General features: G+C 52.3%; 1 protein-coding gene across 5 annotated transcripts in view; it reads right to left on the reverse strand.

Moving 5' to 3' along the window:
* Positions 1-15764, reverse strand: part of SEPTIN9 (septin 9) — a 145941-nt gene that overhangs the window by 59194 nt on the left and 70983 nt on the right. The window contains exon 1 of one of the 5 annotated variants that reach the window (XM_069872869.1): positions 14964-15108. The exons of the other annotated variants lie outside the window; for them this stretch is intronic. Within the exon in view, the coding sequence (XP_069728970.1) occupies positions 14964-15018 (55 nt within the window). The 5' untranslated portion in view covers positions 15019-15108. Of the gene's footprint in view, positions 1-14963; positions 15109-15764 lie in introns of those variants that run through there. 5 annotated transcript variants of the gene reach the window in all.

Below are 15764 nucleotides of genomic sequence, written 5' to 3' on the forward strand. Positions count from 1 at the left end.
ATGGGCTGCCCATAACCCTGTGCCTCCCAGCACCCAGCCAGATGTAGGTTGGAGCAGGATGCAGTACAGCGCTGGGGTCCCAAAGGAGCACCCTGTGAGGTGAGGCTGAGCCAGTGTGGTGACAGCCTCAGCGTGATGAAAGATGCGCTGCTAACAACTAGCACAAGCGTTAGGAATGAGTCCACCCATGCTTTACATCAACAGTGAGATTTAGCCTTTAAAAACCTGGGCTCGAGTTCACATAGGATGTCAGAAACAGGGCAGGAGACTGGAGCACAGCCTTGCCTCATCCTGGGATGTCCACATACCCCAAGAGCGGAGCTGAAGAAGAGCCACCATGCGGGAAGCACCAAGAAGGCCAAGGGCATCTTGGCTTGGATCAGAAACAGCATGACCGGCAGGTCCAGGAAGGTTACTCTCCCTCTGGACTCAGCACTGGTGAGACCGCTCCTCGAATCCTGTGTTCAGTTCTGGGCCCCTCACCACAAGAAGGATGTTGAGGCTCTGGAGCGAGTCCAGAGAAGAGAAACGAAGCTGGTGAAGGGGCTGGAGAACAGGCCTGATGAGGAACGGCTGAGAGAGCTGGGGGTGTTTAGCCTGGAGAAGAGGAGGCTGAGGGGAGACCTCATTGCTCTCTCCAACTCCCTGAAAGGAGGTTGTGGAGAGGAGGGAGCTGGGCTCTTCTCCCAGGTGTCAGGGGACCAGACGAGAGGGAATGGCCTCAAGCTCCGCCAGGGGAGGTTCAGGCTGGACATCAGGAAAATATTTTTCACGGAAAGGGTCATTGGTCCCTGGTAGAGGCTGCCCAGGGAGGGGGTTGATTCACCTTCCCTGGAGGTGTTTAAGGGATGGGTGGACGAGGTGCTGAGGCACATGGGTTAGTGTTTGATAGGAATGGTTGGACTCGATGATACGATGGGTCTTTTCCAACCTGGTGATTCTATGATTCCTTTGCTCCACAGAGCTGTTCCAACCCCCTGGGACAGAGACAGGGGACCTGGAGACCCTCCATCCCTCGGACACATCCATTTGCCGGTGAGGAGCCATCTGGCACAGCCGGGTCCAGCTGGTGGGACTGGGGACCATCCACATGGCAACCGCCCCAGCTCTGCTCCACCAGCAGATCGCAAACACAGCTGCCAACAGCAACGGCCTCATCCATAGCAGCAGCTCTGAGAGGTCCCAAAGGAGACAGTGTGGATAGCTGGGCCTCACACAAAGGAGAAGCCACACACACAGGGGTTAAAGTGCTAGGATACACACTTCGGGCTCTTCTCCCTTCTGTTGGGGTGATACCCCAAAACTGTTAAGTATGGACACCAGGCTGCAAAACCAGCTAGAACAGACACTCCAGAGGCTGGGACCAGGACACTCTGTATTCGAGAGCCAGCAAAAGCCCCTCTCAGGAGCCCCTCAGGACAGATGGACACCCCCCAGCTCCAGTTCAGACACCAGCATGGGAAATGCCAGGAAGCAATGGGTGCCCGGGATGGCCTCCCAGGAGTTCCAGCTGTGATAGACAGCGAGTGATGCGCAGGGAGGGATACACAGGGCAATCCACCCTCAGTATTAACAGATGGAAATAGCACTTTATGGCTTCAAAGAGAGGAAAGCACCAAAGCATGAAGTGAAACATCCACCACGTAAAACCCTCCTTGAAGGTCACTTAACAGTGACTAAAAGACCTGTCCTGCATCTCAAAATATTCAGATGTTGAGGGAAGAAGGGAGGAAGGAAGCAGAGAGAACTAAAGATCATTTTCCTCCACTTCATCCGCTTGTTTTCTGAGTCCGTGGAACCCTCCCAGCCACGTCATCACTCGCTTGCAGATGACAGATGTTCTCTGCAGCAATCTCTGCCCTGCAGTCTGTGCATGGCACATCTCCTGCACTGCTTGTTTGCATCTAAATCTGCGTTATCAGCATCTCCAGAACATCTAATTAGACAAAGGTCCTGAACTTGAGAGCTGGTCTGATGTGTCCATAACTCTCATGTCTCCAAAACTGAGCTTGAGCCCAGACTGTCCAGCACGGACTTTTCTATCATTTCCCTTCCCCATCACATCTTAATGCTGAAAATAACATTCAGCTATTTTTTTCTTCCAAATCCCAAGTTTAAAACAACGCACCAGTCAATCCCAAGGGACCAGAATGGATCACCCAACACAAGACCTTTCCACAGCATCAGGCAAAGCTAGGTGGGAGAGAGCAGCAGAGGACATGGTCTGACCACACTACCAGGTCCCTGATGGATGCAATGTCAATTTTGTCCCCATCAGACTTTTAAAACCTGCTTGTCACTGCTCCAGCCAGCCAGCTCAGCCTCATTTTATTCCCTGCAACAAAGCAGCCTAATAACGTCATGATAGATGTGTCTGGAGGAATAGTTTGAAAGTAAATGCTCTCAAGAAACCCAATAGCAAAGGAAACGCTGCCAAGCATCTTTCCTTAATGAACATCCCCCTGGAAATTTCTCAGTACCAAGTGGTTTGAGGATTTCTTTTTGACCCAATAACAAGCTTTGGATAGAAACAGCCTTGCTGACCTCCAGGGTTCATTGTACAAACCATCTCCATCATCTCAGCTTCTTTTGAGTCTCCCTGCCACTTACTACTGCTAAAAGAAATTGTGGCATCGGTGACCAGGTGGTGGGTCACTCAATGGCGGCGCTTGGCTCTTTCTTCCAGCCTCAAACTTCTCAAAGTGCCCCTAGCCCAGGATAAACCTTCCCAATGCCACCAGCGTGGTCTTTCTGGAGCACAGCCATTCCCTGTCTCTACTGAAGGGCTGGACTGAATATAATACCCAAAAATGGCATTTCTCCAGGTCTTTCTGACCTCACTGCAAAAAGGAAAAAAAGGTCAAAGCCTGGACACAAGGGGTTCAAAAAGCCTAAGGAAGAGCTGTGGAACCACGCATACAGCCATAGGAGTCTAAAGCCACCCAAACAATGCCTCTCAAGCTGGCACTGTGGTCTTGAAGGGCAGGAAGGGGGTACCAAGAGGTTGGGCAAGGATCCATCACACCAGGGGAGGGCTGGAAATAGCTCAGCAGTTTCTGACAGCAAAAACATGAGGACTCCCCAGTTCCCACTGGCATCCCCTTCCCAATAGTGTCACCGATTTGCCTGGGGACAACCTGAGAGCTCTCCCACCTGTGGCTCTGTGTGGGATGGGATACCCACCTCGTGCCTCTGCTTGCACGGGGATTTCAGTACCCAGCTTGTCCTGCCAACACATTTGAATCATAGAATCATCATGTTGGAAAAGACCCATCGGATCATCGAGTCCAACCATTCCCATCAATCACTAAACCATGTCCCTCAGCACCTCATCCACCCGTCCCTTAAACACCTCCAGGGAAGGTGACTCAACCCCCTCCCTGGGCAGCCTGTTCCACTGCCCAATGACCCTTTCTGTGAAAAATTTTTTTCCTAATGTCCAGCCTGAACCTCCCCTGGTGGAGCTTGAGACCATTCCCTCTCATCCTGTCCCCTGTCACTTGGGAGAAGAGCCCAGCTCCCTCCTCTCCACAACCTCCTTTCAGGTAGTTGTAGAGAGCAATGAGGTCTCCCCTCAGCCTCCTCTTCTCCAGGCTAAACACCCCCAGTTCTCTCAGCCGCTCTTCATCAGGCCACTGCCCTGAGTCCAGCATGGCTGGAGAAGGTCAAAGATCCCACACCCAAGAAAGCAGAGGCACTGTGACCCACAAGGTTTGCATTTCCACCTCCAAAACAGAGATCCACTGCCTCAGGGATGCCACCTCCGGCGATGATGGCCCTCAGTGTGATTCAGCATGGCTGCAACATCTCCGTCCTGCTCCTTGCACAGAGGAGAGAGAAGGACCTCAGGAAGCAAAACAATTCTCAAAAAAATAAAAGAGAAAAAGCTTAAAAATAGCCTGTCCTGCGCAGAGTCACGAAAGGAAACAGTCTCTGCTCCAGATGACCCTCCTCCTGGCTTCCTGCAGGGAAGCTGGTGTTTTCATTACAGCACCAGCGCTGTGGGGCCTCACCCCTCACTCCCACCTGAGCAGTGCTGGGGTCCAGGTCCTCACATAGCTCTAGATCCAAGGTGTCCCTGCCCCAAGCAGAGTCTAGCACAGCCACACTGCAGGGTTATCCCCACTATCACACCTTCCAGGGGATTTTTGGCAGTAGCAGGGCTTCCCCAGCTGATCTGCTGGCTGGTGTTGGAGACAGCCGGCAGGGAAAGAGGCGGAGGTGCTGAGCATCACCCTTCCTTCTCTTCCTCTGGAGGTGCCTGTGCTGCAAAGCATGAGCAACCCAATGTTGGCATCGACACGCATTTTCTCTTACCTCATTCAAACCAATTCAGGCAGCTGCAGCTTAACCCACTGTCGCTGAAGGCGGTGGCCTTCCTCCACCAGCAGGAAAAGCTTGAAATCCCCTAAAATAAGATCTCCAAGCACTTCCTTTCCGATGCAACCTCTACCCCTGTCAGCCCATGACCATCATGTCTGGGCTGGGAACTGCTTGCTGCAACGTCTCTTTGGGGACCAGACCTCCGCAAAGCTCTTAAGGTAGCAGCGTTCTGCTCAGCATCACCAAGCTGTGGCCCCTCTCTACAGGGCCAGCCCAGCTTTAAAAAATACCAATATTAATCCTGACGGATGAGGGAGGCATTGGTTTTCTGAGGCAGATCTGATGCAGGCAGCTCTGCTGGCTGCACACAACGGTGGCAGCTTCTGCAGCTCCCCAGCCTTGATGCAAACACAGTCCTTGCCACCCAGGTGCTTTGGGGCAAGGAATGCATGTCTTCACCCCTGAGTCAGTTGTTCCCCAAGCAAGCACGGAGTCGGAAAAGTAGCAAAATATTTATGTGTCTTTCTATTTTGTGCTGTGGTGCTGAGGATGTCTGCTCAGCACAGCCGCTGCGTCCTCCTGATCACCCCATGGCCAGGCACCAGCAGGTCACACGCCACTAGTTAAAAGTCGCTCTTGAGGGATCTTGCAAATTGGGAAGAGGGGGCAGAGGTCTGGTTCAAATCCCAGAAGCTCATACAAAAGCCAAAAGTCTTTCTGGAGAAGCCGCAAGCAAGCAGCACGGACAGAACCTCATATCTACGCGCTCCTCTCCCAGAAGGAAAGTCTCTCCTTGGGGTTCCCAACAACACAAGGGTGCTCAGATGCCATAAAGGGCTCTGGCTCTCGCCCAGGGACTCTGCATCTCCCAGTGGGAAGCACCAGGGTTACACAGGATGCATCTACTACAGCTCATCCTGCTCCACAGCCCAGCTCTGTGCACTCTGTGGAACCAAGAGTGGGTCAACAAGAGAACATCTGCTCCTTCTTTCTTCCCTTCTTAAACAGAATACTGCAAGCAACAGCCAAGAGGATGCTTTAGACAAGGCAATCTCTATGCACAGAGCTCATGACACCAAAATAAACAGTGAGGGATGCTGGATCCTCCAGCACCCGCTTCACAATTGGAGCCTTGGGCTCTGCCAAGGCTGCAGCACCCAACTGCTTCCCATTAAACATCCTCTGCCCCTCATGTGGACTCTGTAACCTGGGGGTTACATTTGCTTGCTTGCTTGCTTAAGCACAGAAAGATTTTCTTGGTTTTTTTGACACATTCGAGCCTTCTGGGACTTGGGCAGCCAGGAGCCCCGTTATTTCACACGACACAATGGTACCGTTTGAGAGCACTGACTTTCTCTAAACTGCTACCAGATGGTCACCTCCTGTTCCTGGGGAGGAAAGAGGGGGAGGCTGCAGGTCTCATCTTTCAAGGAGCCCTTGGAAACCTAACACAGCATTAACTGCTCAAGGCCCTTAAAGTTCCCCAGACCCCTGTCACCAGGCAGCAGGATGCTCAGGGCAGTTTTCTGGCCCAGCTTGAGTGGAAAGGGTGTGTTTGCCCATGTTACCACGTTCTCAGAAAGAAACCCACCACCCGTGATGCCACTGAATAGCTGCTGCCGTCTGTAAGAGGTGGATGCATCGTAGCGAACTAAAGACTCAGTTATAGGGACAAGTAGGATGCTCTTCATATATCTATAAGGTGTATATACACTGTATATTAAACCTAAAGGTTCCGCAGCAGAAGGGGGAGGGAGCTGCACCCCTGCAGCAGTGCCAGAGCAGGATATCTTTATCCGATCCTCAAAGACAAAGTGCTCCCAACTGCACTGAGCTTCTCAGTGGAGTCAAAAACACAGGGCTGCTATGGGACATTCACTGGCAGTGCAGACAGCAAGCGATGCTCCACATATGAGCAAGACATGGCAAGCACGCTAACAGCTTCAAAACAGCCTGAGAAATTTGGATCCCCTCTTATATATGGAGAAATGAAAGTGAGAACCTTTAAAAGGTTCTTTCCTGAAGCTACTGGTCATCTAATATAGGAAAGAAATCAAGTTTGCTGGATCCCCCCTCCCTGTGCCCGCGCTAGGATGTTTCACACCTTTCTTTTACCAATAAACCGAACCTGTTGCAATATAAACATATAAATAAATATATATAAAACAGCAATCTGCTGCTGCAGCATGACTCTTGTGCTATCTTGGGTCAGGTCATGAATGGTTTGTGCACAAATAAATCCTTTTTCTGACTTTACAAACAGCTTCAGAAGAAGCTGCAATAGATTACATGGTCTGACAGCAATCGTGCGTAGGATATAATGCTGGCAACATACTGTTGATATATAGTGGCTTCCTGAACTGTGCAAATGGCACCAAGAGCTGAGTTAAGGCACAAATTTGGGGATAAATGCAAGTTCAGGGCTCTGACATTAACCAAAGCTTTCCAAGCAGCATTTCACTCACACATAGTGAGTCACAAAACAGCCCAAGACTGATGCAGCAAACCACTCATTTACCAGAAATGAACACACAAAAGCCAAGTCAGGACTAAGAATAGAAAAAAAATAAAATCCACACTCAGATTATTTCAAAATCCCAGCTTTCCAGTCCCCATAATACAGTTCTAGAAAGGTCTTAGCTTGAATTCTCCATTACATTTTGGTTTATATAACCAATAACCCTCAGCAAAATGCTTCCAGATCAGACCAGCATATTTTACATCTCTTATATTCATTTCATAGTGGTATAGAAAATTACATAAAACACAACACTATCCAACCCAGCCAATTGCATTACTGGCTCTGCAGCTTTTGCCTCCAGCATGTGCTCCACTATCCTTCCATAAGGGGAGGAGGAAGGAAAGAAATAAATCTTCTCTGTGCCTCCCGGGGGACTGCAGATTTGGTTTGCTTCGCTAATATTTCTAAAACTCCTTAAAATGATTACCCAGAAGGCAAAAGTGTGATGCAAATGGTCTTGAGGAACCCCAGACTGCCCTGTGCTACCAGCTTCAGTGCTGGTACTACATGGGGTGGGAAAGCCATGAGCACCTCGACACCATCCCCATGAGTCACAGGTCCCAATACCCACGAAGGGGGCGTCAAGGGTGACTCAGGTGAGTGACCAGCCTTGGTGGCAGGGACGGGGTGATTAAATCATGAAGTGATTAAGTCTTTACTTGAAAAGATGCTCTGATGGATGATGTTGCAACATGCTGGTTAAAAAGCTACAGGAAAGGGTAAATCAGTAAAAGTGGCTCAAGGAGGGACCCAGGAGCCAGCTGATTGCTGGTGTCATTGCAGCCACCTCTGGCATCTCTGCTGGAGAGGACACCCACCACCGCAATGTGAGCAGCTGGCCAAACGAAAACTGGCAGAGAGCAGACCAGTCTTCCTTTCTCCTCCTTGGTAAACTAAACATGCTTTTAGAGAAAAAAAACCAACCAAAAACAACCTATCCTTTTCACATTTCCTCAGATTTATGCTTCCAATAACCAGACGAAACAGACTCAAGTCCAACCCCAGGCCTCACCATGCTCCTTTCCTCCAAAACTAGTCCAGCAGACCAGTGCCAGCACGATGCTCTGTACCAATGCCCTCACCACTAACCCTGCCGTGAATCCCAGGGCTGGAGAACACACGACTCACCAGGAGCAAGGGGCTGCTCAATTTTATAACACTTGGTGAAACTGCCACGTCTGCTGCTGGAAGGATGGTGGCACAGATAGATGTGGTCATGGTGTCCCCTGCCTGACATCAGCAGTGTCTACACACACACAACAGGTTGGTACCCACCCCAACTTGTCCTAACGCGGACGCCAAGTCCCTTGCAAGGTTGCAGGGGGACAGATCACCCTGACACCCAAAATGGCTCACCTTTCTGCAGGCAAATCAGCCAAGAAGCCAGCTTGGATGGACTCTGCACCTGAGTCACTGCTCCAAGGTGTCCCCAGGAGACCCAAGTGCTGAGCTCCTCCATCCAACAACCCCACAAAAGCAATCACGGTAAAAGCTTGAGTCACAGCCATCAGGAGACAAGAGCTCTCATTAATCTAGAGACAACTTTTCAGAATAAGTTGAGGATAACAATAAACTCCTTTGAACCCACTTTGGTCCCACAAAGACTTCCTCCAATGGACCACAGCCATGGGTGTAAAACGTATCCCTATCACGAACTGAACTTAGGCCCACCGATTCATTTTACAGGCTTCAAACAAGCTTAACCATGATTTAGGGTCACTAGGCTCATTGCCTTCATGTCCCACCTCTAAAGACCAAGAAGGTGCCAGAGCTCAGTGCAGCAGGAGGAGGGAGGGAGGCTGGAGAGGGAAAAAGCCTATGTAATGGTCCCGCACAAATATATTGTCTTAAATATCAAATATCAGAGTAAGAAACATGAATATCTGGAGCAACTATGAGCTCTGAAGTCTCCCTTATTGTCCTTGGATTTATGACAAGTCCCAGTCCAGGCTTTTGCAGCTGCTGTCTGGGTCCTGGCTCCTGGCTCCTGTGAAAACAGGCTGAGCAGCTCTCTGCAAGGAAGGGTTGCAAAACACAAAATAAAACAGCACCCAGACAGCGCAGCCACAGGACACCCAGAGGTGCTAGGACTCTCACTTAGTACCAGGTTTGCTGGCAGGTATTGGCCAAGAGATCTAGACATGGTCACTCGTGTATTAAGCATGACTCGATGTCTTTTAGAGGTGCTTCCTACCCACTCCACTGCCATAAACCAACAGGTAAAGAGGAAAGCTAGAGAATGATTATACTTTAAGTGAGCTTCTTACTTCCAGAGACTGCCAAGTACTTGGAAGAACCAGTATAGTGGGCATGCTCCAAAACCCTGACTTACCTCCAAGCACCAGCAGCACGCTTGCATGGCCAAAGTAGCTGCCCTGGTCTGGTATAAAGAGCCATCCTTCCTCTGACCCTTCCCATCCAGCCACTTCTGAAAGTTTTCTTCATGATCAGGACAACACTTTGCTCACTTTACCCAAGAGCTCACCCATACCAGCCAACGCTGGAAACCCTCCATGCTGACACAGAGCCAAGGACACTGTGCTCCGTGCTGCAGCGGTTGCCCATCCCCAAGGACGCACAGCTCAGCCCTCTCTCCATAAGATGACTATAAACAATGACCTTTAAATGATCCTACATCCTAACCGGGACCAGAGGCTATCCCCAGAGCCCAGCTCACGTGGACAGAGAAATCCACGTCCTGTTCTTCCCTTTCCCACTCCCTCACAACCTTTTTATTCCCAAGGAACTAAATATACATAGGGGGAAAAAAACAACTCGTAACTGCAGGTCTCTGCTGCTGTAACCAGGCAGATGCGATTTTTCCACTCAGGAATGACAGTTCAAGATGCAACTCTGCTGGGGAAGACACAACCCCTGCCTTCCCACAGGCACCTTCCCTTGGCTCCTGCCTCTCCCATCACACACTGATTTGGCAGAAAACTCCCATCCACTCCAACCTTTTGTCTCAGACTCTGAAACGTAGACAGGAAGAGTGGAAAAAGAAAGAAAACTCTCTGAAGTGCCTGTAAAGCTCATCTTTGAGGATATCGGAGGCGACTTGCTGTCTCGGAGCAGCACGCTACATCCATCAGCTGGGACAGCAACCCTAGCTCTACCCACGCTGGGCTAGTGATGAAGAGTACCAGAAGAGACAAGACAGTCGTGGTGTAATTTTTTTGGTGACAGCCCAGGAAATCCAACGTTTGGGAGCTTTGCTTCACTCCTAGGGTTAAGGTGACCCAAGATATAATCAGAAAGACCTTTTTATATTTCCTTTTCCAGGCATAGAACCTCCACACACGTGGGATCATTAGTCAGTCTCCCAGCCTAGTCCCAACATCTAAGCTCAGGCAAGCACTTATCCCATGGCAGGGTTTACAGGAGAGACCTTGAACCCAAGGGAGATGCTTACACAAACACCAAGTACATGCCCTCTCCGGGGCTTTTAGCCATATTCAAGCCACATCACCCACATAACATTGTGACCATCCCTCTGGCACGTTCCTGCTAATATTAGCAGCGAGGTTGAGTCCCAGCATCCACAGCACGCGGGCAGCAGCTGCTCCCCGCAGCAGCAGGCATGCCAGCCCCAAGCAGCCCGGGGGACGCACCGCGGCCACGTGTCCTAGAGACATCCCGGGCATTCGCTCAAGTCAATTTTAAGGTTTTAAGGATGAGCCCATGAGATTCGTGCACATAGAAAAGCGTATTTCTCCTGCAGCCCCCTCCCGAAAACAATCAAGCTCGTGGCATCTTTTAGTGTCTAATGACCCTTAAAACCACAACATAACACGATTCAATACCTCATTGAGACAAAGTCTTTGGCTGAAATACTAGAAATACTATGTGTGGGATGGTGCAAGAAGTATGTGCCTACAGGGAACATATCCAATACTGGGAAAGAAAAAAAGTAAAAATAAAATAACCAGAAAAGCCTTTCTCTAAGCTCTGACGTATCCTGAGAGGGCTGGATGCTCCCTGCCCTCAGTACCCAACTGCTCGGATCACAGCACTGCCAAGGCTCACCCACCAGCGAGCACACGCTCCCCAGGGGAGCTGAGCTCCAGCAAATGGGTAAATCAGGGGTTAAGAACCATCAACAAAGGCTGTCTCATGGTTTCTGCCAGAGCGAAGCTGCAAACCTGTGTCTCCCCAGGCTCTAGCTCCTGATTTCACATTGAACCTCCCGGCACCACCATCCCACTCCTCACACATACAGCCCCACGCTGCATTTACCATCATTCTCAGCTTGCACCTACTATGAGAGTTTGTTTTTCAATATTACAAGGAAATGAATCAGGTGTTGACTGCCAGCACTGGTAAAGGCTAAGAGCACTCAGCATCACCGCTGCCAATCACCATCACGATTGCAGGCAAAAATGTGCTTCAGTTTCCCCTGGGACTCTACTTGGCAGCAGCCATGTCCCACCACGATGCCAGAGCCATTCTCTCTTACTACCAGGCAGTAGATCATGAATGTACAGTATTTTAAATCCTTATCAGGAAGACCAGCACAATGCTGTAGAGTTATCTTTGAGCATCATCACAACCAACCAAAGCTGTGAGCAGGAGCATCTCTGTAGCTGAACGTCTCCAACACCAGCTCTCCCATATCTCCCATATCCAGAACAGGCTCAGGATGGTATGGGGCTCACATGCTGTTACCACACTGCAGAAGGATCCCACTTCTCAGGCTGATTTACTGCTACAGACTCCCTTCTCTGCAATTAGGGGTCCAAGTTTGTGACTCAGAAGAGCCAAGCAACCCTCAGCCACCTCTGAGGCAGAGGCGAGCTTGGGAAGCACTGTCACAACTATGGCTTTGGAAGACATGCAAAAGTCTATAAACCTAGAAGCGGAACTCCTATGTTCCACAAGTCCTTGCAAACCACAAATGCAATAATACCCTCCCCCTATTAGAGATGAGGAAGCTCTTCTCAGTCAGATAAGCAGCATTAGTGCTCACTCTGCAGTAGTTGCGAGGTGGACACATGTATTACTGCCCAGATGCAACCAGCCCCATCACATCACCAGGCATAAGCAAGAATACACTCTACTGTGCAGCTTCCCTCTCGCATACTGTTTTCATAGAATCATAGAATCAGCAGGTTAGAAAAGACTCATCAGATCATTGAGTCCAACCATTCCCATCAATCACTAAACCATGCCCCTCAGCACCTTGTTCACTCGTCCCTTAAACACCTCCACGGAAGGGGACTCAACCACTCCCTGGGCAGCCTGTTCCACTGCCCAATGACCCTTTCCATGAAAATTTTTTTCCTAATGTTCAGCCTAAACCTCCCCTGGTGGAGCTCGAGGCCATTCCCTCTCGTCCTGTCCCCTGTCACTTGGGAGAAGAGCCCAGCTCCCTCCTCTCCACAACCTCCTTTCAGGTAGTTGTAGAGAGCAACGAGGTCTCCCCTCAGCCTCCTCTTCTCCAGGAGAAGAGATTGGAAACTAAACTGGGATCGAGTATCTCGTACTTCTTCCTGCTCCCAAAGTGACTTGCATCCTCCTTGGGCTCACAGAGGCCGGCAGCTCCCACGACAGCAGCCCACAGCCAAGCCTGCAACTCCCTGCTTTCTGCAACCCAGCAGGTAAAAGAAACCTGTCGGTCCTACACCAGGGATGGATGCCACAAGAAAAGCAGGCAGGAGCAACCAGGTTGATCTGGGAGGGCAGGCAGCGTGTGACCAGCAAGAACAAAGGCGGCGCTGGCTGCTGGGTGATCTGGTGTTTCTGCTCCGTGGTATTTTTGGCTGATCTTTCCTGCTTGGCCACGGGCTGCCTGGGGCTGACTTACCCACCCAGCAGACACGAACACTGCATCTCCTGCCCTGCAGGCTAAAAATTAATTGCCTTGTTCTTGGGAAGCTGCTATGCAACCCAGAATACTAATTAAATTGTGAAATAGTAGCCCGGATCCCTGCTCAAGGGCAAAGCCAGACCTTTTGGCTCCAGATGCTCAGAGCTTTCCCCAGCCTCTCCCTCCGCGCAGGCAAGAACTATAAAGCACTCCACAGATTGAAAAAAAATCGCACTGCGGAGCGGCTTGGTGCCATCGAGGAGCACACACAGCCCCAACAAGGAGCCTCATGGCTCACAGCAGGGTCTTTATTATATCCAAGTAGGGAATTACTCATTCTTCAGAGATTTAAATGCAATTGGGGCAGGCGAGAGGGAAGGCTGTAATTACATCAGCACGCCGGAGTCTGGCAACGGGGAGGCTCGCGAGCCCCTGAAGGACAGTTACAAAGGCACCGTTGAACCCCAAGTGCCAAACTGATGGTGTATTCGAGTTGCTCCCCGAGTCCCAACACTTGTTAGTCCCAATCTCTCTAAGGGATGTGACTTCCCTCAGCCTCCTGCTAAGCCCTCCATTCCCTTGGGTGAGAAAGCAGAAAGCGCAGGGGCTGGAAAAGGGGGATATGGATGTGGCTAAACCTCACGATGAGGGCTGTAGAGACCCCAGTTCTGCCACATGTTTCCTGCTTGACCTGGAAGAGGAACTCTCGTGCTCTCAGCTTCCTCAGCTACCCAGCAGGAAAAACACCACCGCGCTGCTTCCCAAAGGAAAAGCTGGATTCAGCAGGAGGCAGTGAAGTTTTCTCAGCCTATAGCTACACGCACAGTCGCTGCATAAGCTTTCACCATGGTCCCCAGATCTCCACTATTTCTTGGTTGGGTTGGTTGGTTTTTTGTTTTGTTTTGTTTTTTCTAGAAACTGCTGCACAAAGCTCAGTTTGGGTCAGCGCCAGGATGCGCGAGTGCGCAGGGACAGAGCCGCTCTTGCAAAACTCTGCTCAGGAAGATGAGCTCCCCAGAGCCGATCTCTCAACGCCTGCTTCAGACAACCCCCCCTCCAACCCGTCTTCTGCCTGTCTTTAACTCTCAGACCCATCTGGCAACAGCGCGCTTCTCCGCTAGCTTATTTTCTTGACTAATAAAAAGGCAGCATACAAGGCAAAAGCCACAGATGCCCAGGGAGAAGGCATCCCCATCCTTGGCCAAGGGGATGGCAAGGAGATAGTCCATCAGAGAGGAAAGCAACGTTATCTGGAACTGGAGCTCTGCCACGGGACGGCTGCAAAGCTTTCTAGGGCAGGCAGTTCCAGCTATGGACTTATTGGAAACTTGGGTTCATCATCCACCTCCTAGGGCTGTGTCCGCATCCAAAATCTGCGAGTCGACAGGCTGGTGCCTGGGGTTTCGCAAACTTTTAGTCGTCAGGCGTAGGTTTTTTTTGCTAAAAATCGACACAAGCCAACTCGGGAAAAGCAGGAAAAGAAAAACATCCCGTAAGATCCTGCCTTAGCAGATAACACCCAAGGCAAAGCATCCCGAACAAAAGAGCCCGCAGCCCCGGGGTCCTGCCAGCCCTGCGCACCCGGGAGGGACCCGGGGGGGGCAGCTGGACCCAGGGGAAGGGGGAAAAGCAGGGGACAGTTGGATACAGGGCGGGGGGAGCAGAGGGGGGCAGCCAGACCCGGGATGGGGAGCAGCCAGACCGGGAAGGGACGGAGGGAGGAGGCAGCAGCGGGGAGAGGTGGAGAGCAGCTAGACCCGGGCTGCGGGGCAGCTGGATCTGGGATGGGGGGCAGCTGAACCGGGGGAGCAGCCAGAGCCGGGGTGAGGGGCAGCGATGTGGAGATGGGGGCAGCTGAACTGGGGGAGCAGACAGACCCCGAGTGGGGAGCAGCAATGGGGATGTGGGACCCGAGGGGGGGGGGGGTGCAGCTGGATCTGGGATGGGGGGCAGATGAACCGAGGGAGCAGCCAGACCCCAGGGTGAGGGGCAGCGATGGGGAAATGGGGGTGGCAGCTGGATCTGGGATGGGGGGCAGCTCAACCGGGAGAGCAGCCAGAGCCGGGGTGGGGGGGCAGCAATGGGGATGTGGGACCCGGGGTGGGGGGGGGCAGCTGGATCTAGGATGGGGGGCAGCTGAACCAGGGAAGCAGCCAGACCCGGGGTGGGGGGGCAGCTGGATCGGGAAAGGGGTAGCCGTGCCCGGGATGGGGGGTTCAGCCCCGCTCGCCACCTCCCGCTTTTTCCCCTGGTTTAGCCCCAAAGCAGCCCTCCGGGGGCTTAACCCCCCCCCGCTGCCCCGGTGCCCCCCACCTTCGAAGTCGGAGATGATGCCCTCCAGGTGGGCGTTGACGGCCGGGTCGCCCATGGCCGGTGCGCGGCGCCGCCGCCTGCGGCAGAATGAATGGCAGAGGGTGCGGGGCTGCGGCCGCCCCCGGCCCCGGGCACCCAGCCCCGCCGCCCGGCCCCCTCGCCGCGCACTGGCTGCTCCCCACGCCCGTCACACCGCCCCGGGGCCGGCCCCGACCCCGCTCCGCCCCGGGGCTGCGGGGAAGGGGCACCCGCCGAGCGACCGGGTGCGGAGCGTCCCATGGGATCGGGCTTTCCTGCATCCCCCAGCCCGGGGATGCGGAGCATCCCATAGGATCAGGCTTTCCTGCATCCCCCAGCCCGGGGGTGCAGAGCATCCCATAGGATCAGAATTCCTGCATCCCCCAGCCCGGGGGTGCAGAGCATCCCATAGGATCGGGCTTTCCTGCATCCCCCAGCCCGGGGGTGCAGAGCATCCCATAGGATCGGGCTTTTCTGCATCCCCCAGCCCGGGTGTTCAGGGAAGGGGCACAGAGAGAGCTGCTCAGGGACATGGTTTAGTGGCAGATAGGAATGGTTGGACTCGATGATCCAAGTGGTCTTTTCGAACCTGGTGATTCTATGATCCTGTGGGATCAGGCTTTCCCAGATCCCCCAGCATGGGTGTGCGGGCAAGGGGCACAGAGCATCCTGCAGGATCAAGCTTTCCTGCATCCCCCCAACTCGTGTGAGCAGGGAAAGGGACACAGAGCATCCTGCAGGATCAGGTTTTCCTGCACCCCTCAACCCAGGTGTGCGGCAAAG

Source organism: Phaenicophaeus curvirostris, chromosome 19 (genome assembly GCF_032191515.1).
Source record: "Phaenicophaeus curvirostris isolate KB17595 chromosome 19, BPBGC_Pcur_1.0, whole genome shotgun sequence".
Lineage (NCBI taxonomy): Eukaryota > Metazoa > Chordata > Aves > Cuculiformes > Cuculidae > Phaenicophaeus > Phaenicophaeus curvirostris.